Here is a 26,387-nt window from a genome sequence, read left to right as displayed (position 1 = left end):
GCCGCGCGGCCTCTCCCCGCCCCTTTCCCTTCCTTCCTCACCTCACCTGCCCGCCCCTCTCCCCGCCCTTACTTCCGAGCTTCGTCCAATGACTAGCCGGGAGCCGGCCTCTGTGGCGCGCATGCGTCGTCTCTTGACGTTACCGCTCGCGGGAGAATTCGAATCCAGCTGCGCGGGCGCCAAACGGAGCTGGTCGTGGATTCTCAACGGTGAGTTTTGAGGGGAGAGGGCGAGGCCGTGGCAGGTGAATTATAAACGGAATTATGTTAGGGTAAGCTAGGTCTGTGGTAACCTATTCTTGACAGTGGCCAATGCCTAGCAGCTGCCTGCTAGTTAGGGAGCCGGAAGGGTGGACGTCTTGTGGAGACATCTTATTCAAACAGCTTATTATCGTCCCGTCCCGTCCCGTTTTCCTCGTGTGACGTGCCTTTTCGATAGCAAGCCTCGGGGGAAAAGGACTGTCTTACTATACTGGCGTTTGTAGGTTGCTCTGGGTGTCTTTTCTGCTCGAAGAAAGTGAGGTAAAAGCACACCTTTGAAATGGTTTGTTGTTATTATTTAGTGACTTATAGGTGCGTCTGAAACAGGGAAGTGACAGAAGGAGTTGGGGGGATTGCATACAAGGTGGAAATTATTTTACTTAACCTAGGTCAATTAATTTCAGTGGTCTACAGTGGTACCTCGTGTTACAGACACTTCATGTTACAGACTCCGCTAACCCAGAAATAGTACCTGGGGTTAAGAACTTTGCTTCAGGATGAGAACAGAAATCAGGCAGCGGGAGGCCCCATTAGCTAAAGTAGTACCTCAGGTTAAGAACAGTTTCAGGTTAAGAATGGACCTCCAGAACGAATTAAGTACAGTACTTGACCCGAGGTACCACTGTAGTGTTAATTAGAATAGAATAGAATAGAATCCCATACATATGGGAACAGAGGTACGTGATGATGAAAGGAGAATTGTGTGTTTGCCTTCAGTTCCTTTTTTTTTAAAAAGAAACAATAAAAAAATATATTCTACCTTCAACTTCAGGAATATGTGGTTGGGGGAAAAAGGGGTAGGGTTGGCTTCGGGTGGGGGTGGGGAGCAAATGGCCACAGTAAACATGCTGTAGCCAAAAAGAGCGAGGAAAGAAAACCTATGGATACTTTCATCTTTGTCATCTCTTTTCTCAAAATTCATATTGTGTAGGACAATAAATAAGTGTGAATCACCAGTAGCTGGAACTAGTGAGTTATTGCGGTAAGGCTAGTTATACTACATGTTCTGCCCAGTTGCCAGAACAGGTGCAAGTCCATTAATTTACTTAAGAAGTATAGAAACATAGCGAGACAGTACCTAAAGCAGTGTATGGAATAACCTAAAACTACTGATATTACCAAAAATAGCAGTAAAACATCCATTGCTGCCAGATGGGCAATAATTCATGGCCAAATTAAAACAGCAGCAGTTAAATACATTCAGTTATGTGGTGAAAAAAAAATCCTGTAAAGACAGCTGAGCCAGAATACATCTTTAGAAACAGCCAGGCCAACAGTGTAGGAGACAGTTGCTCCAATGAGTCGAAGTGCAGATGCTGCCAGGTTTAAAGGAGGTAACCTAGTGGGGCAGTGGTTAGTGAGGCAATAGATGTTTTCTTGGAAGCAAGCAACCTGAAGGCAAAGTTTTTCTTTTCTTTTTTTGCGAGGGAGGGGGAGGAAGCAAACCATAATCACTAGTTTGCACCTAGTATGAAACCAGTCTCTGGTTTGTTTCCACTCTGGTGTGTCAAGGTAAGGAGCAGAGGAGAAGCAAATAGGAGACATTTGAGCAGTCTGCACCTACATGTGGTGTGTGAATGTAATGCGGTGTGTGAACTAGGTTTGTATGCCAACCAGTTCTGAATTGCTGTTCTGGCATTAAATTGGATTTCCTGTTGCAATGTTTTCCTCTTAGACTTTTATGGATTACGAAGTAATACAACATGGCAAAACGTGAAGCTTTTCTACAGGCTGCTTTTAATGGTGCCAACAAGGAGTTCTTGCATTTTATCCAACTTCACGTAAGTAAACATGAAGAGAAAAAAGTGCCTGGAGTGGGATGAAACACTTTTGTTCAGTGACAAACTTTTGGTTTGTATCATTTTTACAGAAAGATGCAGCAGATCCATTTGATTTGAATGAGTTGTTGCAAGAATTATCTAGGAAGCAGAAAGAAGCATTGTGGGAGAAGTTAGCACAGTGGTTGGCGCAAGTTTTAGTGGAAGACCCAACAGAGGAATGGCAGAGAGTTGGAGAAGACTGTGATGATGACATGGAAATTGAGACGGCTGCTAAAAGGGTATTTCTTATTTCAAACAGATTCCTGCTATTCTTCATGAGCTGGTGCAATTACTGTAATTAATTAGTCATTTGTTAATTTATGTGGCTACAACCTTAGACACCAGAAGCCTTTCATATGCGCTCCTTTTATGTCAGTTTCATTTACATCAAGGGTGGGGATCCTTTTGGCCTGGCCAGCCAGATTTTTAGCTTCTCTACCCTCGTCAGCTGGGTTCAGGCATGCTAGCTTGAGTTCAGGCACAAACCCTACACAAAGCAGGATTGAATCCCCTGTGCAACTGTGTTTACCTCGCCCACACCTGATTGTATATATATGATTGCAGGCATGAGGCAGGTGGCCAGGGTTTATGAAAAACAGCCCCATAGGCCAAATGGGAAGGCCCAAGTTTGGCCTACAGACTGGAGGTTCCCCACCTCTTGATTTACATCCTGTAGTTCCCTGTCAGAATGGCTTATGCCGGGCTTCCAGGCCTTTCCATACATTGTCCATTCTAGCTTTTATACAGCAGAGGGGCCAGGGGAAAGCATGATGGTAATAGTTTGAGAATCTCAAGTGCAAGTTGCAGATGCCTTTGTTAACATGAATGAAGTGAAGGCTTATTATTTATCAAAATCTCAACTGCTTTCTTCAGGAAAGCAGTGCAGAATTGTGTGAGTTTTATTCACTATACTGTACTGAAAATAATGGCTTACAGCTAATTTAGACCCATTGATTTAAGTGGATCTACTCTGAGTAGAGCTTGATTGGACACAACCCAGTCAGCTTAAGGGTTCTTTGAAACCTATTCTTTCTTAAAGAAAACACAGTTACCTAGTCTATCCACTTAGGTTAATTGGCTCTCAGCTCCTAATTCAATGAATTTATTTGTTCTTGGTTCAAGTTCTTTTGCTGAAAATTTGTAGATACATGGATAATTTTTTTAACAGCTTAAGGAAGAGTGCCGTGTTACTTCAAAGCTTATATTCTGCACCATGAATATGAATTCACATCAGTTGATTGGATGTTGTTGTAAAACCTGTTTGTAAGTAGTTGCAAACTGGTACAAAGTTTTTTACTTGTTTTGTTTTTGTTTTCTAAACCTCAAAACTTGAACAGTGGCAGATCCTGAAAAAGACAAGGAAACGAAAATATGCTGCAAGGAGGAGAAAATGACATACAAAAATTAGTGCCCTATTAATTTCAGTGAGAGAGCTTAACATGTGTTTAAATATTTTCTGCTGGAAAGTGCTTGACTGGCTAGATCACGTTCATGATGTTTGGAAAGACACTTACTCTCACAATAGGTTTTAATGGGGGATCACAGCAGTGCTGCTCTACCATAATTGTAAATACTGCCTAGTAAAAAATAAATTAGCACCTGCATTTAATAAAGGGAGGACATACTTAAATACCTTTCAGCAAAGGATTTTATTCCAGCTAATATTAAGCCAAATCATACTGCTTTCAGTTTTTCTTCAATAATTGTGGCCTGATGTTGTAGTTTAACTTCATAGCCTTGTTAAGTAAGTGTACCTCTCTCAACTTTTAGGAAGAAACCACAGCTCTCATCCATGGTGTTGCCACTGTAGTTACTACTTCCATACCCACGGTAGATGAAAATGTAAACATCAAAGCTCTTTTAGAATGTGCACTGATATTAAATGGTATGTATTTCAGTTGATCTCAGCATACTAGGATCTTTGGTATATTGATAATGCTAAACATCCTTTGTGTGAACAAGCAAATATTTAAAATAAAAGGAATGCCGCTTCTGGGAGTGGAGGTAATTTAAATCTGCTGGCTTATGGCTTTCTTCATACAATTGCATGTTCCTTGAACATTTAAAACCCATCTTTTCTTTAGCTATTATTGTTCCTTTATGGCATATTTTGAAAACCATATTACATGTCATATAACCACTTATCTCATAACAGATTCACTGGTTTGCATAGCAACAAAGTAATAATCTAAAATGTTGGTGTAAATATTGTATCTGTTGATATGTTTATAGCTTAGCAAGTGGGTGTAAGTGCTTTACAAGCTTCAAGTACTCTTGATGTGGGTTTCAGACTGTAAAACGATTGGAATGAACTTACTGAAACAAAACTATAACCTTGGTCATACCACAAATTCATCCAAAGCTAGTTCTTAAACCTAAGTGTGGTCCATCCCCTGTTTAGTCATAAGCACCTCATAGGAACCACTGTATTTCTTGCCTAACCTGGAATGAGAGTACGCTGTGGTGGGAGACCAGAATGGTCCATCCCCCATAATCCATTCACTATAGAGCGCGCCTACTGGGACCAATAGAAGCTTTTATGCCATTGCAAATATGAGGCACCTAGCTCCCCTGATTCTCAATGGGACCACAGGAGAAATAGTTAAAGCCACCCAGACTATGGACCCAATCCAATTTGGGTCCCCTGGTTTACCTGTTTGTTTTACAAAATTATGTATGCCATGGTTAACTGTGCTCCTAAGGTCACATCAAATTTTCCTAAGAAATTTAAATGACAAAGATAGAGTTACTGAGTTTGGCAGTAAAACAATTTTTCCAAAAGACAGCTGTCTTGTGGCTGGCATTTTGGACAGCAACATAAGAAAATCAGCTTTGAGTTACGTTTCTTGAAGCATTTTAAGATTGCTAGCAGTCTCTTTTTGACACATAAATTTAATTGTGCTTGCTATGATTTTGTTGCAGGCATTCTTTACACATTACCTGACTCTGAAAAATCTTTGCTGGGAGCCATTCAGTGCCTATGTGAGCGATGGTGGGAGAAGGGACTTCAAAGAAAAGAAGTGCTTGGGAAAAGTGCTTTCATCATGCTTCTGAAAAAGAGTCTTGAAAAGAAAATTGTTGTGGTATGCTTTAATTAATGAGTTAAGTCATGTTTATATACACTGGGAGCTGCTACCCCTGCTCGCTCCACTTGCCATCCCCAGCTACTCACTCCACACTTCCCTGCCCCCTTGAAGTACCTTCAGACCCAAACATGCCCCCTAAGATGCATGCCAATGTTTAATTTAACCTTTCACTATGTCCATGCTAAAGCTTCAGGATAGCTTCCCCACTCTGTATGTCAGGGCTATCCAGAAACAGCTTTACCCTTCTGCCCATTCTTCCAGGCTACTCAAGAGAAGATTATACTTCAATAGGCTGCATTAATCCAGATCACCTATCTCAGCTGGAAATGGGTAGGAGGGATCAGTGTTGGGTGGCCTTTGCAAGCCTTCCCACTCTCCCCCTGTCACCGCTGCCGTAGAGAGCCAGAGAAGTATGGCTGTATATTTCCTCCCATCTCCTGCAGGAACCAGTAGCAGTGATGGGGAGAGCTGATCCATCTGCCCACACTTACTTCCTACTCACCTGAGGCTGCTTGTCTACTGAAACAACTCCCCAGCAACCATCTGCTAGGTTGCCACTTTGTTCCTCCTTGGCCTCTGACACTGCTGAAACTAAAAGAGTGATGCCAGTGTCAGGTGCATGGCAACAGCAAAGTAGGGCAGTTGCTGAGGACCTGTCCTGGCTGTTCTTTTGCAACTTGTCTGGGCCTCCCACTACCCATGCCATTTGCTCACTTGCTCATCTGCCTGCCTGTTTTTCTTTTGCCACGTTGCAGTTTGTGCGGCCACCAGTACACAACCATGTGAACTGCAGCATGGCAACATTTTTTGCAGCATCTTGCAAAAATATTATAGAGTAAGAAACTTGTAATTAATTTGTGCTTGAGCTAATTGATACTGTAAGCTCCAGTACTTTGGTGCATATCGCATGACTGAAAGATATCTCTCACCTCATAATCCTCACACACAAATGCAATTTTTCATCTCCCCTAGGGTGTGGATATAGTCCGTCTATGGCATCTTCACCGGGCTTTACTGTGTTTTGATTATGACTCAGAGGAGAGTAATGAAGTGAAAGATTTGTTACTCCGGTGCTTTATGAGTATTGGTCATATTAAAAAAGAAGAGGTAAGCGTACTTTTTCTAAATATATCTTCTCACTGTTTTAAAATTATTGGGTGATAAGTTGATGCCTACAAAAAATAAAACAAGTCTTAGGGAGGGGCAGCATAGAATTTATATTTCTCACAAGGTATGTATGTTCAGCAACCTGATGAATGCAGGATATCTACTTGCCTTCTACCCCATTCTTTGAAGAAAATAGTTAAGACCTACTTGTTTTGATTTTTTTGGAGGGGGAATTCTTTTGCTTGTTTGGCTACAGATGTACTGGGTTTTGGAAGGTTTTTTCTGGTCAAACATACTGGAGAAGTGGACCTGTCACCCTCCATATGTTATTGGCCTCCAGCTCCCATCAGCTGATGGCTAAAGTCCAAAACTATCTGGAGGGCTGCAGGTTTCCTACGCCAGGATTACTTATGTGGGTTTTGTTGCTTTTAAAGAACTTGGTTTCAATTGTGTGTTTTGCTGCTGTAATATATTAAGTATTTTGTTAGCTGCCTTGAATACATGTTGTGCAGTGCAATCCCATCAATGTTTACTCAGAAGTTGTCTTCTGTTCAAAGAATCTTGCTGTCAAGAAAATAAGAATAGTATATTATAGCCGTAAACCCTATGAATGTCATGTTACTTAGTTGTGAATATTAAAAAGCCCATTTGGCTCTTTGTGAAGTTGCCTTGCCTTACATCTCTTTCAGGGGAGAAGATTCCTGAGTTTTCTTTTCACATGGAATGTGAATTTCATTAAAATGATACATGGGACTGTTAAAAATCAGCTGTTGTGTTTTCCTAGGTATGTTGGACTGAAGGCACTTGCTACCACTTTGTTTTATGCTTGTGGTCATGCCCATACCCCATACCCCAAAATGTGTATAGGTAGATAATATAGTGGGGTCAAAAAACTATTAGGGAAAATACATTCATATCCTAAGACATCATTATATATCTATAACTGGCCTTTTAGAAGGGGGTGGGATGTTTTAAATGTATGTCTCAGTATGTATCTATGTGGGCTTTTTTGTTCATTTAATATTTGTACAGTATGTTGCTCTGGGTTGTGCTGGGCAAGATAAAGATGATGATGATGATAAGGATTCAGTTTCTTATAGAATATCTGCCTCTGTCCATTACAAGAAGGTTTCAGAACCCTTTGCCTGTTGTAGCTTATTAGAGTGGCCAGATTAGGGCTGAGTGAATTGTGGAGGTAATAAATGCCTCTTGAAGGTATCTTCTCAACAGTTATTTTGTGAGGTCTGTTCTAAAGGAACCATCACTTGAACCAACTGATCTTGGTTGTACAATCTTGACTCTGAGTGCATGGTGACATAGTGACAACTTAACTCAAAATAGTTACTAGCCCCAGACTGTTTCCTAATCTTAATTATATCTTCATTTACTAATGCAGGTCCCTGATGACACACATTGCTGAGGTTTATTTCAGAGCCTGGAAGAAGGCTTCAGGGAATGTACTGGAGGTATATTGTTTCAAAGTTGCTACTTGTCTTTGCTCTTAAATGTGTTGGCACTCTAAATCTTGAAGCCAGTGTAGGTAGAGGCAACCAGATTGTGTACATATCACAACTACAAGCAAGCAAGGTGAAATGCCACCTTTACTTAGCAGAAAGATCAGTTGTAAATAAGAGCACTGATACTGACATATCCAAGAGGTGTATGGATCTTCTACGCTAAGTACAGTGGTACCTCAGGTTACAGACGCTTCAGGTTACAGACGCTTCAGGTTACAGACTCCGCTAACCCAGAAATAGTACCCTCGGGTTAAGAACTTTGCTTCAGGATGAGAACAGAAATTGTGTGGTGGCGGTACACCGGCAGCGGGAGGCCCCATTAGCTAAAGTGGTACCTCAGGTTAAGAACAGTTTCAGGTTAAGAACGGACCTCCGGAACAAATTAAGTTCTTAACCTGAGGTACCACTGTAGTTAGTCTTTCTTTGTGGAGGAACTGTTATTTTCAGGAGGACTGATACAGCATTCATTATCTTCACTAGACAATTCACGTGAAGACTCAGTGGCCTAAGCTCTATTTGCATTAGCTCCATTCACAGGCAGCTGGCAGTTGGATGGAACTACTTCTGCAGGGAGCAAGACACTGGGAAACTAGGCTCTTGTCAATACAGCTCAAGGTGCCAAACCACAAAAGCATTAAACAATTATAACAAAAAATAATAAAAGAATAAAAATACAGAAAATATAAGCCGCCAATTAAAAAACAGCTTGATCAAACAGCCTCCAGCAATTTGAAACAATTCAGTAAGTAGGAGAGATTAAAAACCACTTTTGATTCCCAAAGCCTTCCTGTAAAGAACGTTTTGGCAACCTGACTGAAAACTGCTAAATTAGGATTCAGGCAACCCTCCCATAGGAGCCAGTGCCAGAGTGCAGGTGAGGCCACAAGAAAGTCACTCTCCTTGGTCCCTACTAAATGTACTTCTGGCCCTAGGATACATAGGATGGCCTCTGTTGAAGATCTTGGTAGGCAGTTGGTCCTGTGCAGGAGAATGCATGTCCTTCAGATATACTGGCCTCAAACTACAATGGGTTTTGAAGACAACACAGGCATTTAGAATTTGGCTCAGAGACAAGTTAGAAGTCAAGTGCAGTTGCTTCAATAACTTAGCCCTAAATTTTCATATTGATGAGGATGTGTATTTGTTCTTATTTTAGGTGATTGAACATACTTGCATTCAGGATTTCATGCATCATGCAATTCACCTCCCCAGGAACTCTCCATTAAACTCTAAAGTGCGAGAGGTGCGTTGATATTCATGTTAAACCAGTGGCTTTCAGAATTCCTATCTTTTCCCTTTCCACACTTTTGCCTTGCAGGGTGATCCCCCAGAACACATATTGTTCTCTCCTGAAGCTGTTCACAGCAAGAGAACACTGATGGCAAGTGACAAGCTGTCTTTTAGAAAAACTTAGCATTGAGGAACCCAGTAATTAACAATAATATTTGTTTTGTGCGTTTATATTCTTCCTTTCCTAGAAGGAGCTCAAGGCAGCATGCATAGTTCTACCCTCTCATACTCACAACATCCATGTAAAGTAGATTAGGCATAGAGAGCTCTTGATTCACAAATGATCATACACTGGTTTATAAGCCATGGGATGATGGTGCAAATCCTCCTGTTGCAACTGGCCTATTACTTGCTGAGCCTCATGGCTGGGTGAGAATTTGAATCTAGGTTTCCCCAGTCCTAGTCTAGCCCTCTAACCCAGAGCTTTCTAAACGGTGTGTCGCAACACGATAGTGTGTCAGCTGCAGTGTACAGGTGTGTCACACAAATGCTCCTCCTGGGGCTGGAAAGGGGTTAGTTAAACTCTGGTTTGCTTGTAAAACTGCATTACTGTGTTGCAAAATGATGCATGCTTAAAAAGTGTGTCACTACTCTGCTCTAACCCTACAATAACAAATGATTTAATTTGAAAAGTATCTGTTCCAATTGTTATTGTGTGTCACAAAAGTTTGACTCTCCGCATTGTTACTTTTTCCTGAAACCTCAGTTTAACCTTAACCAGACTACTCTGGGGGTGGTGAATAGGATCCAGCTGGCAGGCCAGATCCTGAACTTGCCCACTCTTGGATGGGCCCTTTTTGGTGGGAACATGGGGCTGCCCACCTGTACATCACCTGCCATCACTATGATGGGAGGCAGGGTTGCTCCTAAATGAGCATTTAATTCCTATTGGGTACAGTACATACAAATAGTTGTGTGGTTCTTTTGCTCTATCAGTAGTTAATCGAAATGTCTACACTCTTCATTCTTTCCAATATTCGTCAGTATCTTGTGGACAAAGCATCTTCATAAGGAAAACACTTTTTAAGCATAGCATATAGCAGCAGCAACCGATGGTGCTCTCCAAATGTTGGAGTCCTATCAGTTCCAACTAGTATGACCAGTGGTCAGGGATGATGGGAATTGTAGTCCTGCATCTGGAGGGCATCACATTGGCTCTCCATAGCATATAAGATCATCTATGGTTGTCTGCTTACACAAACCACAGGAATTCTTATTTTGCAAAAGCTAATCACTGGATAAAAGGAGTTGTATTTCTCAAACAGCCCATGAAATGAAGTGACTAACTTCCTGCATCCTTTGCATTTATTTTCATTTTGTCAGTTGCTGATCTATTTCCACAAACAAAACAAATGTCGCCAGGGAGTTGAAGAAGTTGTTTATAGACTTTATCAACCAATTCTTTGGAGAGCATTGAAGGTAATTGTTTAAAATGTTACCTATCATCTTTGCGGATATTTTTACATCAAGATTGTTGAAAAGGAGTTGAAAAATAATTGGACCTTTTCAAAGGTAGCTTCCAATATTCTTCTGTGTTGTAAGTCACCACTAGCCAAGCCTAGTCAACCATCGATCTGACAGAATAGATGGTGCATATATTCTTTTCTGTGCCAAGTAGCACTACAAAGCTGCTCTTGGTTGAGAAGGGAGTCTTCCTGTAAATAAGCGTTCAACTTGTTTTGCATAGGGTGGCACTCCCCTTCATGGAGTGGAGATCTTCCAGAATCTGGCTTTGCTTCTGAGTTTGAGTATAATTTTATTTTTGCTTTGTGAGTCACCCAGATAACTTTTGTTATGGTGTGGCTGTATGAAACTAGTAAGAAAGCAAATAATACATAAAATATAAAGTTAATGAATAAGAAGAGGAAGAAGAAGTAGTTCAGATAATGGCTGTGGACGGGTTTGCTTTTGCCCAGGTCCAGCTGGTGCACCTTTTTACTTTTTTACAATATATGATGGCTTTTACCTTGACGTGGAACCACAGAGAGAGCTCTGCTTCTGAAGAACTAGCTCTTTGCACGTATTTGTTAAGCACTATTGTGCAGATAAATGCGCCATCAGGTGCCTGCTAGCTTAGAAGCAGCTAGCTTATTTAGCCATAATAAGTAAGATCCCTTGCCTGCTGCTGTGTGGAAAGGGAAGAAAAGTCTAGTGTAGTTGCCGTTTACTTAAAGGTCTGAAACGGAATTATATTTTTATAATCTCATTGAGTGGAGAAAATTGAGGTAAAATGGAAGCAAAAGCTTCTGAACAGCTTGTCCTGGCTGTGTTGGAGGCGGGTTGGAAAGAGATGGGGCAAATAAGCCCGAGGCTTTCTTAGGCTCATTCTTCTAAGGTTAAACTATTGTTTATAGTTGAATTCAAATGGGACCATTAACACTGCTGCGGGTTCACACCTTAAACTCACTGTGCACCCTTGCTTTTAACACATGACAATGATTTAGGCATTAAGGATTTGCTTTGTCCATGGTTTATATAACTATAATTTACTTGACTACTTTCCTGCTTTGTAACAGGCCAGAAACTCGGAAGTCCGATCAAATGCAGCATTGCTATTTGTTGATGCATTTCCAATTCTTGATCCATCTTTTAATAAAGAAGATATGGAAAATGAAATCCAAAGGCAATTTGATGAGCTCTTTGTAAGTCTACTGTGTGTTTCTCTCCCCACCCTCCATCAAGCTAGTTTTATTTAAGGTTAGCAAAAAGTAAGGAAATCCATTTTGCTGGAAAATGGAATTGGAGACATCAGTGCTTTTTTATTTTTACAAGTAGCTGTCTTGCTTTATTTTGAGCTTTTCAGCATCTTCATAATTACAAAGCAATCTAAAAGTAAAAAAACTGAAAACATAGTGACCTATCATCTAGCCTGATAAGAACCTATCAGAATAGTGAAAGCCAATTGCTTCTCTCTTCCTCTTCCCTTCAATACTAGAATATAATGTTATTGTATAAATGTACATACACATTTATTTGGATCATTGGCTCCCACAGAAACTTAAATACTGTAAGATTAACATATAATGAACATTTTAGAGCAAGAAATCACTGTATTGATGAAGACATACTTTAAAGCCCATATAGGTGGAAAATATAGACATGGAAGAACTCACTTAAGTGTTGCATTTCTGAAAATATCTAAGGCATCATCCCTTGATAAAGTCTCCTTCACAAACTGTCAAATGTGAGCTGTCCAGCTGCACAGAAAACTGGATGGAAATTGTGACTTAATATTCTTTATTTCCCCCCTGCTTCTAGACTCTCTTAGGAGATCCTCAACCTCTAGTCCGCTCAACAGGTGTGCTTGGTGTTAGTAAAATAGCATTCAAATATTGGGAGATGATTCCTGCAAATGTGCTTGCTGATCTCTTAAAAACTCTAATTGAAGATCTTTCTTTTGATGCAACTTCAGCTGATGTTAGATGCTCTGTTTTTAAAGTAAGTGCCTTCACAACAAAATGAAGTGTCTCTTCTTTTAGTGATTAGTTTCTCATTGGCTTGGTTCAAATGTCACTTAGCACAGGTAAGCATGACTATGATTTAAAGGTGAACACATAGTGTGCTAGTGCACAAGGCTAAACTCACAGATACTTGGTTTCTCTCCTTGCTGCTCCCAGGAACTAAGGCATGGTTAGCATTAGAGTTGCATCCAAACCCAGGCCTGCAATTTCTTCTCCAAACTCAGAGGAGCAGGTTCTTAGCTTGGGGGTACTGCTTGATTGACATTGTCACTACAGACAGGCCCATGTGGCCTCAGTGGTAGCCGTTCCTGGATCAGGAATGACTTAGCCACAGTAACCCATGTCCTCGTAACCTTACTTTTAGACCATTTTAATGTCTTCTACTTAGAACTACTTGTGAAGTTATTTGGGACAGATGGAGGTGTTTGGGGTCATTTTTGTTTGTTTTCTTGCTGTACTTTAGTGATGGATTGATATAATTCTTTCTTAAATGTTACAGCTGCATGATTTTAATGTGCTATTGAATTTTTGTGGTTTCATTTGTGTTTATCGTCCAGGGATCTTTCAATGCAGGATAGTTTAAAAATTGATTAAGCACACTGTTTTGCTTTCATTTTGCTTGCTGAAAAAGTTGGCTTTTCTCAATGCACAACTCAGAAATGCGTTGAGTGGTTTTGGAGCGATCTCTTCTTTTGTGAGCAATTTGATGCAAGGCTCAGCCGTTCCCGCCACCCTGCCACTGAGCAGTGTGTAAAGGGCAGGTTTGAATTTCCTCTCAGAGCTCCTCTACTCCACCTACCCCCACAACACACACTGCTCAGCTATGTGGAGGAAGGCAGCTTGGCAGCCAGGAAAAAGTGGCCTGGGAAAAACCAGGGCCCAGAGGAGAGGCTGCTGGGCTGAAGAGCAGGCTACAAGGCAGTAGTTCCCAAGCTCTGTTTTATAGCCAATGCTATTCCCTTTTAAAAATAAGCTTTGAAATAGTTGCCATGCAAAGATCATGCTGCTGATTAGTGATGAGCTTGTTAAAACAGGGTACTTCTGATTGGAATGAGAACACAATCTTATTAACTAGAACAATGCTGTAATAGTAAAGTTCTCCAGAGCAGAAATGTGTGCTAACCAAATCATACCTTAAACTGGAATAAAAACATCAATAGATGTACCAAACCTTTTAAATGCTTCTATTCTGCATAAATATATTTGCTGTCTTTGTTCCAGTTCAGCAGCACATCCCTAGAAGGAATATTAATAGGACAATTTTTATATGCACAACATATACCACTTTGCATTTAAATGGCATGTTTTAATAAAACGTGTTTCCTTGCTTTTTGTCATTCTCCAGAGCCAGTTCTCTAAGCTGCATGTGGTTAGCAATTAGAATAGTTTCAGTTCTGTATTCCCTGCTTTCTTGTGATAACCTTTTATTGGTCTTTTTCTTTTCTCTCTTGCAGTGCTTGCCTATAATTTTGGACAACGTACTAACCCACCCATTATTGGAACAGCTCCTGCCAGCCCTGAAATACAATCTCCATGACAATTCGGAGAAAGTTAGAGTGGCTTTCGTTGATATGTTGCTGAAAATTAAGTCTGTCAAGGCTGCTAAGGTAGGATAAATTAGGTTTGCTAGGCTGCAGACAGGCTGCATAGAACTAGGCAATTTATTCTGAAAGATGTACATTCATCAGTACTGCAACAATCCTAAAAGAATAGGGGTGCAGGTAACCTATTAACACTTCACTCCGAACTATTTACTATTGCTGTATTTTAAACTAATCAGTGCCTTAAAAATGCCGGTTTCTTTTTTGCAGTTTTTCTGGCAATTATCTTGATTGTATGTCCAGCAGTTGTATTCTGTTATTTCCTGATTATTTTTAAACATAAGTTACAAATTATTGGTACTTTGTAGCTGCAAAAATAAACTGCCCCTAACTGGAAAAGATGTGAGAACTCAACTGGGCATTTACTGGATACCAAGAGCTGGGATGTTGCTGAATTGTTTAGGAAGAAATAGAACCAGAAGGGACAACTGTATTCCAACAGCTTTTAGGAAATATGAAGATATTAGTTTAGAATCAAATCGGATCAGAAGATCTATGGTCAATAATATCATTGTATGTCTGTGATCTGTTTTTTTTTGTTTTTTTTTTTTTTAAATATTTTATTAAGGGTTTTCTTGTTTTACAGTGTAAGTGTAATGCCTCGTATTTTTTTTTTCTTCCATGTAACAATTTTACAAATCTGTTTCATTTGATGAGGCATTAGGGAGAGAAGAAAAGAAAAAAGAAAAAAAAAGGAAAGGGGGTGGAGGGAGGGGAGATGGATGGGGGTGGGGTCGGGTAGCGGTGTTTCTGTTATGCTTAATGTATGTAGAGTTTGGTGTCAGCGTGCTTGTGTTGTTCACTTGTGTTCCTTTGGTGGTGAGAGAGGTTGGGGTTGGCCTAGGGTGTGATTGTTTGTTTGTGATTGGCTGTGGTGATCTTTGTTTTCGTGTGTGAGTGAGGTGGGTGGGTGTTTTGGATCAGGTTAGCCATATTGATTTGTATGCTGTTGGTGGATTATTGTCGTTGTCCTGTTGGGCTGTGTATGTGATAAAGGGGAGCCATACCGGGGTGAAGGTGTCTTCTTCTGTTTGTCCCCGTGTCAGTTTCAGTTTATTAGTTAATTTTTCTAGTAGGGCTGTTTCCCATACTATTTGGTACCATTGGTCCATGCTTACTCCTGACAGGTCTCTCCAGTGTCTGGTTATGGTGTTTCTGGCTGCTGAAAGTAGGTGGGTTATGAGTTCTTTGTGGTGTAAATGGGCATTGTTGTCTTGGAAGATGTTTAGTAGGGCCAATTCTGGGGTGACGTCTAATACTTGTTTAGTTATTTTACATATTTCTTGTATGGCTATTGTCCAGAATAGTTGGATTTTGGGACACTCCCACCACATGTGGAGGTATGTGCCTGTGGAGGTGCACCCTCTCCAGCATTTTGGTGAGGTTCCTGGGTGTATTAGCGCTAGTTTCCTTGGTGTTAGGTACCACCTGTAGGTGAGTTTCAGTGTGAGTTCTTTTCTTTTCGTTGATATGGATTTAAAGGGGGGTTTAGACCACATTCTGGTCCATTGAGTGGGGTTAATCTCATAGCCTATGTCATTCTCCCATTGTTTTTTGATTGCGTCTAGGGGATTTGCGGGGTTTTGGAGTAGTATTTTGTATATTGCGGATACCGCCCCTTTACCGTTTCCCTTTGTTGTTAGGAGGAGGTTTTCAAAGGTTGTCAGGGGTCTAGTTGCTGCTGATTTTACTGTTGGGTTGTTTAAGAGGGCATGTAGTTGGTGTTGTGTTAACCAGGGCATTTGGGTGTCTTCTAGTTTGTCTTGTATTTCTTGTGTTGACAAGGGTTTGTTATTTTTATAAAAGTCTATTAGGCGATATAAGCCTTTGGTTCGCCAGGTTTTTATCTGGAGGTTTTGTGCTGCATGGTGGAATAATGGGTGGTACGCCAGGGGGATTAGTGGGGATGGGGTTGGGGATAGTTTGCCTATTTGTGTTTTCCATGCTTTGAGCATGGTCTGTGTGTACCTGTTAAGTGTTGTGGGAATTTTCTTTAGTTTGTTTGGGAGGAGTGGGTATGTTGTGGTGCAGGTATTTTCAATTGTGTCCCTCTCTAGGTGTACCCATTGTTTTGTCTCATCTTCTAGTATGTATGGGATTATATGGCGTATTTGGTTGGCAATGTAATATGCTTCTATGTTGGGGATTCCCCATCCTCCTTCTGAGGTGGGGAGGTGCAGGTATTTGGGGCTTATTCTTGGTTTTTTATGTGAGAAGATGAAAGAGTGTAGTTTTCTCTGCCAACTGCGGAGTTGGGTTGAGGGGATCCAGATTGGGAGGGTTTGGAATAGGTAGGTTAGTTTTGGGAGTGTGATCATTTTGATCATGGCTGTTTTGTCTGAGAGAGTGAAATTCATGTTATTCCATCTCTTTAGGTCTTTGTTAATTTGTCGCCACAGGGGCTTGTAGTTGTGGAGGTACAGTTTATTGAGGTTTCTGGTTATTTGTACCCCTAGGTATCTGAACTTGGTGTGGCAGAGTTTTATTTTGGTGACCTTCGTGAGTTCTTTTTGGGTGTGAGGAGGGGTGTTGAAGCACATAGCTTCTGACTTTGTAAAATTTACCTGTAGGCCCGACACCATTGCAAATGTGTTGAGTTCTCTGATTAGGGAGGTTGCTGTGCTTATGGGGTCTGGTGTTGTGACCATTAGGTCATCTGCAAAGAGCCCTAATTTATAGGTTCTGCCTTTTATTTCCACTCCCTTGATGTCTGTGGCTGCTCGGATGCGGATTGCTAAGGGTTCCAGAGCCAGGATAAATAAGAAGGGAGACAGTGGGCATCCTTGTTTCGTGCCTCTTTGGATAGCTATAGTATTAGAATCCATATTGTTAGTTCTGCATTTTGCTGAGGCTTGGGAGTATATTTGTTTGAGGGTTTGTAGGAAGTTGGGGCCAAATTTCATGTTAGTTAGTACTGCTAATATGTATTTCCACTCTAAGCAATCAAAGGCTTTGAGGATGTCTAGGGACATAATTGTCAATGGGAGTTTAGTTGCCTTGCTGTGTTCGATCAGGTTCAGTAGTTTCCTGATGGGGTCTGTTATATTGCGGCCAGGGACAAAGCCAGTCTGGTCTGGGGCTATTAACTTGTGTAGGAAGATTTTTAGGCGGTTGGCCAAGATTGATGTGAATATCTTGTAGTCTTGGTTTATTAATGAGATTGGGCGGTATGATTCTACTTTGAGGCTGTCTTTTAGTGGTTTTGGGATGGAGACTATTTTGGAGTGGGGCCCCCTTTTATGATGTCGTTGAATAGGCGGGTCATGTAGGGCATCAAGGGTTCTTTGAATTTCCTATAGAATTCTGCTGTGAAGCCGTCTGGGCCTGGGGCTTTGTGTGGTTTCAGGTTTTTGAGGACCACTTCTATTTCCTCTGGGGTGATAGGGCTGTCCATGAATTCCTGTTCCTCATCAGTTAGGGTAGGCATGGTCAGTCCTGCTAGAAATGTTCTGATTTCCTTCTCTGGTGGGTTATGGGAGGTGTATAGGTTGGAGTAGAATTCTGCAAATTCTGAGGATATTTCTTCAGGGGAGAATGTTATGTTGCCGTCTTTTTTGGTGATGCAGTGTATTCTTGTTTTGAGTGCTTTTTTCCTACATCTATTTGCTAGTAATCTGGAGTTTTTCCCTCCATATTCGTAGAAACGTTGTTTAGAATATAGAATGTTGATCATTGTTTTGTTAATTTCTAGGGAGTCTAGTTCTCTCCTTTTTTGTTCTATAAGTTTGAGGAGTTTTTTAGATCCTGTTTGTTTGTAGCGTGTTGAGAGGGCTGTGATGTCTTGTTCTATTTTGCTAATTTTTGAGGAGGTTTGTTTTTTAAGGGATGTTTTCTCTTTTATGCAAGCTCCTCTGGTGACCGCTTTCATTGTGTCCCATAGGAGGGGGGTTGTTATATTGTCTACATCGTTTTCCTTGAAGTAGTTTTGGAGGGTTTTTGTGAGACTCTCTCTAATTTGTTTGTTTGTAGTTAGGATGGGACTGAAGGACCATGATGGGGTGGTTTGTGTTCCTTCTCCTATTTTAACGGTGACTTCTACTGGGGCGTGATCTGTGATTTTAATGTTACCTATGTTTGTTGATTCCACTGAGGGGATCAGACCCTGTGTGAGCAGAATGCTGTCCAGTCTGGACACTGTATCGTGACGTCCCGATTGGAATGTATGGCTGATGTCTCCCGGGTTTTGCTCACCCCAAATGTCGTAGAGACCCCTGTTTTTTAGCATTTTTAGTAACTTGTAGGAGTTCCTAGTTGTTGGGGGTTTCCTTCGGAGGAAGGTTGCCCATGGGGTTGTAGGGTGGATGTCTTTCAGGGATATACCTTTCATATTTAGATTGAGGTCCCCTCCTAGGATTGCTTCCCCTTCAGAGAAGGAGAGGAATTTGTTTAGTGTCTTCTGGAAGAATTCTAATTGTTTCGCGTTTGGGGCATATATGGAGCCGATTGTCAGTTTGATTTTGCCATCTAGTGTCCCTTTAGCGAAAATGAATCTGCCTTTTTTGTCCTTGAGGACTGTTGTGGCAGTGAAGTTCAGGTCTCTACTGAGTATTATGGCTACACCGCGAGCTTTCCCTGAGCCTCGTGCGACCCACTGTTGACTGAAGCGGGGGTCGCTCAGGAGTTTGCTGCCTTTGGGTGGGTTGTGTATTTCTTGTAGGAAGGTGATATGTGGTTTCATGGTGTTTATGTATGAGGTGATGCGTTTTCTTTTGATGGGGTTTCCCAGCCCCCTCACGTTTAATGTAATTGCTTTTAGGTTAGCCATCTTGCTTGTCTATTATGTGGGGCGATTCCCTGCCAACCCGTTCGGGTTGTCTTGTGTCTCTCTCTTCGTGTTGTTTAAGGAACCAGTGGGGTTGCGCTGACCTAGGGTGTGGTGGGTGGAGGGCTAATGGGATTAGAGTAAGATTTGGGTTAAAGAGTAGGGGGTAAGTTGTAGAGAGTTTCCTATATGTAGTCATATAGGTGTTTGTTTGGGGTATTTTAGACCATCTGGCATTTAGCCGGTTGGTCCTAGGTCTCAGCTGGTGTGGAAGACCGTGTTCAAGGACAGGCCATCCCCCCTGTTGTTTGCGATAGGGGGAGATCAGTGAGACAGTGTGAAGTGACTTTGTAACGTCGCTGTCAAGTATAAGGTTCATAAGCAATGTTGCCAATGTTATGAGCAACATTGTTGGTGTGTTGGGGTGGGGGTGTGGGTGCTGGTACGCTCTGGTGCCACCATAGTGCTGGTTGATTTTATCAGATTTTAGCCTGATTGTGGGTTGTGTTATTAAGGTTGGAGGAGTTGTTTTTCCCTAGTATGGAGATGTTGAAGGTGTGGGTGATGGGGAATGTGGTTGAGGTCGTCTGGACTGGTGTTGGGGTGGGGATTTCTGTGGGGGTGCGGGGCTGGGGGGGATGTTGATGGTGTTAACTAAATCTATGTTTTGGGGGGGGGGAGAGAGGGGGAACGGGGGGGGGGAATCACCAGTCCTTCAGTTTGTGGTTTCTTCCTGGTTGCTTCATTCAGCTGCGGTTGTTGCTATTGTAGGGTTGTCCATCTGCGATGAATTGGTTTGGTTAATCTTGGTCTGGTTTCTTGTGTCGTATGGCCGGCGGGACGGTTCTGAGCATGATGCTTGTCTGTATTGGTTTGCGTTGTTGTGCCGCTTCTGTTGTCTCTTTTTCTTCTGTACCGTCGTCCAGTTGTTTGCTGTTGTTTCCTCGTGGTTGGGGCTGTCACTTGGTGGGTTTGTCGGTTGCCATTCCGGTGGGAGGTCGAGTTCAAGGTTCTTTAGTAGTTGCAGGGCCTCAGGTATGTTGGTAGCCATGTGTTGTGTTGTATTGGTTGTTACAATGAGGCGGAAGGGGAAGCCCCATCGGTATTTGATCCCTGCTTGTTGGAGACGCTGGGTGCATGGGCGCAGGCTTTTCCTCCGGTTTAGGGTATCCTGAGATAGGTCCTGTAGGGCCAGAATGGGGGTTTCTCCATATCGAAGGTTGGTTGAGTTTCTGAGGTTGTTCCATACCTCTTCCTTCTTTTTGTAGCGTGTGAAGCATACAATGATGTCTCTTGGGGGGGCGCTGGGTTTTGGCATAGGTTTTAGGGCTCTGTGAGCCCTCTCCAAGTCATCTGCCTCAAGTTTCAGGTTTGGGATTGTGTTTTTCAGCCAGCGTATAATTAGGTCTGCTGGGCTTTTCTCCTCTGTTTTTTCAGGAAAGTTGCGGAAGCGGATGTTACAACGTCTATTGCGGTCTTCAAGGTCGGCTTGCTTAATTTTCATCTCTCTGTGTTCTGCTTCCATTTGGTTTACCAGTTCGTCCAGTTTCTTGTTCACACGTGCGTTCTCCTCCCGGTATTGCTCTATTATTCTTTCTTGCATTTGGTTCTTGTTCTCTAGAGCTTCCACTTTGGAGGTTAGATTGTTGATTAGTACCTGCATGGGAGCCATTGTGGCCTTCAGTGTTTCTTCTAATCGTGCTTCTAATCTTGCTTCCATTTCCCTCAGATCTCGTTTCGTTACTGGGTGGTCATCATCTTGAAGGGGAGTTACGGTATTAGCATTGTTTGCCATCTCCCTGGTTGGTGTCATCTCAGTCTCCCTAATGGTTTTGGTTTGAGGTTGGCTTGGCGTCCTCTTGGAGTAGGGCGTGTGGTGGTTAGGAGTTGTGGCAGTGGTGATTCCTGGGTATTGTTGGGTTGCTGGGCTGATCAGGCGTTGCTGGCTGGTGGCTTTTACAGAGCGTTTGGATTAGGTGGTCATGGGGGGGGGGCGGGTAAGCAGAGATGGATAGACTAACGGACAGACAGTGCATATAAAGGGGGGGGGTTAGCAGGTAGAGATACAAGAGATTAGAGGGGTGGGGCCAGGGGAAATATGTGTTTAGGAGGGGGTTGTATATACCCAAAAGGGGTATTGGGGTCCAGTTAAGGTGGAAGTTGGGGTTGGGAGTGCGCTCAGAAATAGAGACAGACAAATAGGCTATATGTAAAGGGTGGAGGGAGAAAAAGGAAGAAGAAGAAGGAAAGAAGAAGGGGGGAGACGGAGGGGGGAGAGGGGGGATTGGAGTGAAAGGTGGGATAAAAGGAAAAAATAAGGGGGGTGAAGGGAGAGAGAGAGGAGAGCAAAAAGGGAGAGAGAAATAAACGGGGGGGGGAGAGTATCAATAGCAATAGTAGTGATATGGAGGAAATTTGTGTTTTAAAAGAGAGTGGTGGTCGTAGCTGGGGGCCAAAGGTTCCCCCCTCAAGAACAAGCTAACAAATAGAATAGAAAGGGCTTTAGAAAGAGGGGGGGGAATTGTGTGTGTGTGTTGTTTTTTAAAAAACAACCTATTTCCCCCTAATTACTATTATTATTTTTTGTTTGTAAAAAAGTAAGGGTGGCTGCTGCAGCAGTGGCCCCTCTTTTAAAAAGAGAAGTGATAAAAGTAGGTATATGGCGGGGGGGGGGGGAATAAAAAAGAATTATTTTTTTTTTAAAAAAAAAGGGAGAGGGGGAGGAAGGGGTTAAAAAAAGGGATTTAAGAAAAGGGAAAAAAAAAAGGGGTAGTTTCTTGCGGCTTTCCTCTGTTTTCCTTGCCGCTGGAGGCTGCAGTCGGCTCAGCCACGTGTTTTTCCGGAGCCTTTTTTCTGCCCACCTACGTCTCCTCTTCTTTCCCGTAGGCACAGATGGGGGCAGCAGCGGTAAAGTTGGGGCTCTTTTTCCTTTCTTTCTTTCTTTTTCTTCCTCTTTCCCCCCTTTTCCCCCTTCCCTCTTTGCCTTAGCTCCACTGTCCTCCTGGTTTTGGAGCTCCTCTCGGCTGTTGGGGGGGGGTGGTCGGGTGCCTTACCGGCTCAATCAAGGTTGTGGGGGGGTGTTTTGGCTCCTTTGATAGACGCCCCGGGCACCCCCAATTCCTCTCCGCTGGCAGCAGCAGTCCTGGGAGTCCCGGAGTCGGCCAGACAGAGCCTTTTACTCTGGCTGGCTTCAGGAGCTCTTTTCTGCTGTTGCAGCCGCCATGCTGCCTCGCCGGAAGTCCTCATGTCTGTGATCTGTTGAGTGCTTTATTTATTCCTATGTTGTTTACAACAGCACTAATAGAAGTCTCTGTGGGTGGGGGCTTAGAAAAGTACTTTATTTTTATTGTGTCTGCACCAGCAGCTTTTTCATTGATCTTTTGGGGGTGTGCATTTACTGGAATATACATATGATGATGAGGACTTGGATTTTTATAAGGGGAAAGAAGGGCAATCCTTGCACATGTACTGATAAACCTACACTGATATTAGAAAAAAGGAGAGTTTGTTTTTCAGGCACATGTTGCTATGCATACTTATAAGTAATGGTTAAGCAATGTGCCATTTGATTCCCTTCCCCACTTGCAAGATTCCAAAATTTTCACATTTTTCACATTTATAAGTGTATAATACACTGGATTGATGCAATTTATATTCTTTTAATTATTATTTAAAAAGTATAATATATAATAATAATTAATTTTCAGTTGATTTATTTGAATTCATTAAATTTACTATAATGATTATATAATCATTATAAAGTTAATGCTCAATTTATAACTCTGTATAAACTCAGTGCTGGGCTCCTTATACTGTAGTTTTCTTGCTTTTTCAATATTGTTAGTTTTATAATCCAAATTTTCCTTATCATTCTATTTACTCAGACCACACATAATATATAATGCTGCTTCTTGATAGAAGGTGGCATATTTTACATAATTCAGTAAGCAGAGTAAAGGGTCTGTCAATGTGTCAATTGAAAGCTGGCCATGTTCCTTACAAGTATGTTTAGATGTTAGTACCTTTTTAAAGCACTGCTGACTTTTAGGCTAATTTGACCATTGCTACTTGCCCTTTATGTGTGGCAAGATCAGGAATGAGCCTTGAGCTCTTCCTTTCTGCTCTTACCTCTGGTAATAGGAGTATAGCATCTAGATCAAGGGAAGTAATAGTACCACTGTATTCTGCTCTGGTCAGACCTCACCTGGAGTACTGTGTCCAGTTCTGGGCACCACAGTTCAAGAAGGACATTGACAAACTGGAACGTGTCCAGAGGAGGGCAACCAAAATGGTCAAAGGCCTGGAAACGATGCCTTATGAGGAACGGCTAAGGGAGCTGGGCATGTTTAGCCTGGAGAAGAGGAGGTTAAGGGGTGATATGATAGCCATGTTCAAATATATAAAAGGATGTCACATAGAGGAGGGAGAAAGGTTGTTTTCTGCTGCTCCAGAGAAGCGGACACGGAGCAATGGATCCAAACTACAAGAAAGAAGATTCCACCTAAACATTAGGAAGAACTTCCTGACAGTAAGAGCTGTTCGACAGTGGAATTTGCTGCCAAGGAGTGTGGTGGAGTCTCCTTCTTTGGAGGTCTTTAAGCAGAGGCTTGACAACCATATGTCAGGAGTGCTCTGATGGTGTTTCCTGCTTGGCAGGGGGTTGGACTCGATGGCCCTTGTGGTCTCTTCCAACTCTATGATTCTATGATTCTATGATTCTATGATTCTATGGTCAGAGAAGTGAACGCAATTATTTGCAAGCTCTCCTGACCCTGGATATGGAACCTGTTTCTGCTTTAGCATCCATAGTCTTGCTTAAATAAATGGAGTCTCTTTGTCGGCACTTCTGCACCTGTGGGAGGAAGAATAGGCCCATGGCCCATTCCTAACGGTGCTGAGAAGAGAGAAGAGAGAAAAGGGAAGAAATATCCAAATAGCTGTTCAGCTGTGATACAGGTTTCCCATTTTCAACCTGCTGCAAAAAAGCATTTTCATACTCATGCAAGTGCGTTGAGACCAGTGTGTGTAGAATAACTGCATGCATAAGATCTTCTGCTCCCTGCTCTGTTTTTAACCCCAATAGTGTGCCTGGAACTGCCACAATAAAGATGTGGCATTCTGTTCCCAGAAGCCTTATCTAAACTCCATAGATTGGATGCAGACAGAGGTAGATAACAAGGTGTGATACAGGACAAGGACAAGTTGGAAGAGGGCTAGTTGATTTTAACATTGTCTTTTTACATTGTTGGAGCCTGCATAGGTTTGTGGGAACAACTTGTAACCTTTATGGTAAAGGACGGGTAAGAAATAATAATAGTATTGACTAGCAGAAATGCTGAAAGGTTGAGGCTGTGATGATCCGGGGGGGGGGGGATTTGTAAAGGAGTGTTTTGAATAGAGATTTTAGAAAAAGCATCATGTAAAAAAAGACAAAATGGGATTATAAGATAATGTAATCATGATTACTTTTTTATTTTTATTTTTCTTCATCTTCCTCACCTCCACACTGCCCTGCTCCAAATTCCTCACAAATCAGTTCTGGAAAATCTGTCCTATAGAGCATCTCTTAACTCGCCTTGAGATTGATTCACGGCCTGTGTCCCGGCGCATAGTAAATCTCTTGTTCAGCTCTTTCATGCCCATCGATCAACCGGAAGAAGTGTGGTGTGAGCGCTGTGTCACACTAATCCAAATGAACCCAGCAGCGGCTAGAAAGTTCTACCAGTATGCTTATGAGTACACCAGCCCAACCAACATAGGTAAAGTTCTGGAGAGCTAATGGCTTGGTTTATAATAAAGAATCTATGAGCAAAAGTATTGTGTAGTAGCTCTTACTGTAAATGCTCGTAGGCCAGTAGCTGCTTCTGAAAATTCTGTGCCAAATTATAAATGCCGGGAAGGGAGAGAGAGAGAGAGAGAGAGACCTATATGGGGTTTTTATTCTTATTGCTACCTTTTATATGCATGCATTATGTATCTACTTGGCTTATTTATTTTTAAATGGAGATCGTACTTAACTCCCTCCTCAGTGCATAGCCATTGAGTGATACAGGGTGTTAACTTCAGCCACATTTAAATAATTTATTTTTATTTTATATTAAAATATATAGCCATGAAGATGCTCAAGGCCATTTACAAATCAATTAAAAACACTAGCAAGAAATAGAATGAATAAAATATTAAGCTCTAACCAGCACCGTGTTTTATCATTAAACTGTTTTCATTTTTATATTTTGTTTACATTGAAGACTTTAAATGTTTAAATTTACTCTTTTTTTTTTGAATGTAAGTAATGATTCGGTTGACTGCTTTGCTGCCCACTACTTTAAATTGTTCCTGTTTTACACTATCTTTCACAATTGCACGCTTTGTTCTTTAATTTTAGCTAAATTGATGCTTACCATTCAGAGCTGTTTGAACGCCTGTATCCGGCAGGGATTAAAAGCATCTGACAGCGATGATGAAGACAGTGAGAAAGAGAACATGAGTGTAAGAATGCAACACAGTTTCTAAGATAAAAATGCTAATTAGGAGAATAAGATGATGTCTACGAACTTGGATCAGTATTGTCTACACTGACTGGCAGTGGCTTTCCATGGTTTCAGACGGGGTGTTCCCAGCCAGGGATTGAACTCGGGACCTGAGCCTTTCTTCTGTCTTGCTCTTTGGGGCAAAATATAGAGGACAACTGTTCACTGTTTCACCTACCAAGAGTGTTCCTTGGTGCTTGATGTGGGATGTGATGTTCCCCAGTTGCAGCACAGCTGCTAAACCAAGGTTTGGCTTAGTGTGTTGTCCAAACCTAGAAAACTAGTTAGTAGGACAGACCAGAAAGGAGCAAAGCAGCTGCAAGTTCCTATCTAGGAGCCAGCACACTCTGTCCTAGTAGGCTATGTTATCCTTACTGTGGAACCAGGCCTGTGTGAGGTGTGTTCACTCTGTACCATATTGATTATTTCTTGGACTGTCAGCACCTGAACCAGATTTAAACTATAATTTCGTTCTGGCAGCTAAATTGCTAACCCATAAACTGCTACAATGTTTGTATATTCATCTAGGCCAGGGGTGGGCAAACTTGGACCTCCAGATGTTTTGGGACTACAGCTCCCATCATCCCTAGCTAACAGAACCAGTGGTCAGGGTGATGGGAATTGTAGTCCCAAAACATCTGGAGGGCCGAGTTTGGCCACCACTGGTCTAGGCATTTTCTAAAGTAAAAAATAAATTCATAAGAAATATTACTTGGGTTGGGAGCTGCCCAGAGTGGCTGGGGAAACCCAGCCAAATGCTCGGGGTATAAATTATATTATTATTATTATTATTTATTATTATTACTATTACTGTGTTTTCTTTAGGCTTTCTTTTGCAGTCTCTGGAAAGGCTTGCTTTGAAATGCTGGTTTCCCTCACTCTACCTGGCCCCACATTCATTTTTCAGGGTCCTCATCTTGTTTCTGTATCTCCAGCTTCTATCAATGCCTACC

The 26,387-nt window shown here is 41.9% G+C and overlaps 1 protein-coding gene across 5 annotated transcripts in view; it reads left to right on the top strand.

Annotated features, from left to right (window-relative positions):
• The first annotated feature begins 103 nt into the window (after positions 1 to 103).
• NCAPG2 (non-SMC condensin II complex subunit G2) overlaps positions 104 to 26,387 on the top strand; it is a 42,780-nt gene continuing 16,496 nt past the window's right edge. For 2 of the 5 annotated variants that reach the window (XM_053409488.1, XM_053409483.1), the window contains exons 1-15: positions 104 to 209; positions 1,936 to 2,041; positions 2,131 to 2,319; positions 3,851 to 3,965; positions 5,003 to 5,163; positions 6,139 to 6,273; positions 6,963 to 7,057; positions 7,670 to 7,739; positions 8,947 to 9,033; positions 10,404 to 10,499; positions 11,597 to 11,722; positions 12,339 to 12,518; positions 13,996 to 14,148; positions 24,441 to 24,663; positions 25,290 to 25,393. In XM_053409488.1, the coding sequence (XP_053265463.1) occupies positions 1,964 to 2,041; positions 2,131 to 2,319; positions 3,851 to 3,965; positions 5,003 to 5,163; positions 6,139 to 6,273; positions 6,963 to 7,057; positions 7,670 to 7,739; positions 8,947 to 9,033; positions 10,404 to 10,499; positions 11,597 to 11,722; positions 12,339 to 12,518; positions 13,996 to 14,148; positions 24,441 to 24,663; positions 25,290 to 25,393 (1,812 nt within the window). In that variant the 5' untranslated portion in view covers positions 104 to 209; positions 1,936 to 1,963. Of the gene's footprint in view, positions 272 to 499; positions 522 to 1,191; positions 1,243 to 1,935; positions 2,042 to 2,130; positions 2,320 to 3,850; positions 3,966 to 5,002; positions 5,164 to 6,138; positions 6,274 to 6,962; positions 7,058 to 7,669; positions 7,740 to 8,946; positions 9,034 to 10,403; positions 10,500 to 11,596; positions 11,723 to 12,338; positions 12,519 to 13,995; positions 14,149 to 24,440; positions 24,664 to 25,289; positions 25,394 to 26,387 lie in introns of those variants that run through there. The other 3 variants (XM_053409486.1, XM_053409484.1, XM_053409487.1) reach the window with 3 other exon arrangements.

This window comes from Podarcis raffonei, chromosome 12, assembly GCF_027172205.1.
Source record: "Podarcis raffonei isolate rPodRaf1 chromosome 12, rPodRaf1.pri, whole genome shotgun sequence".
Classification (NCBI taxonomy): Eukaryota; Metazoa; Chordata; class Lepidosauria; order Squamata; family Lacertidae; genus Podarcis; species Podarcis raffonei.
Note: the sequence above shows the minus strand (reverse complement) of the source record. Positions and strands in the feature narration are given on the sequence as shown.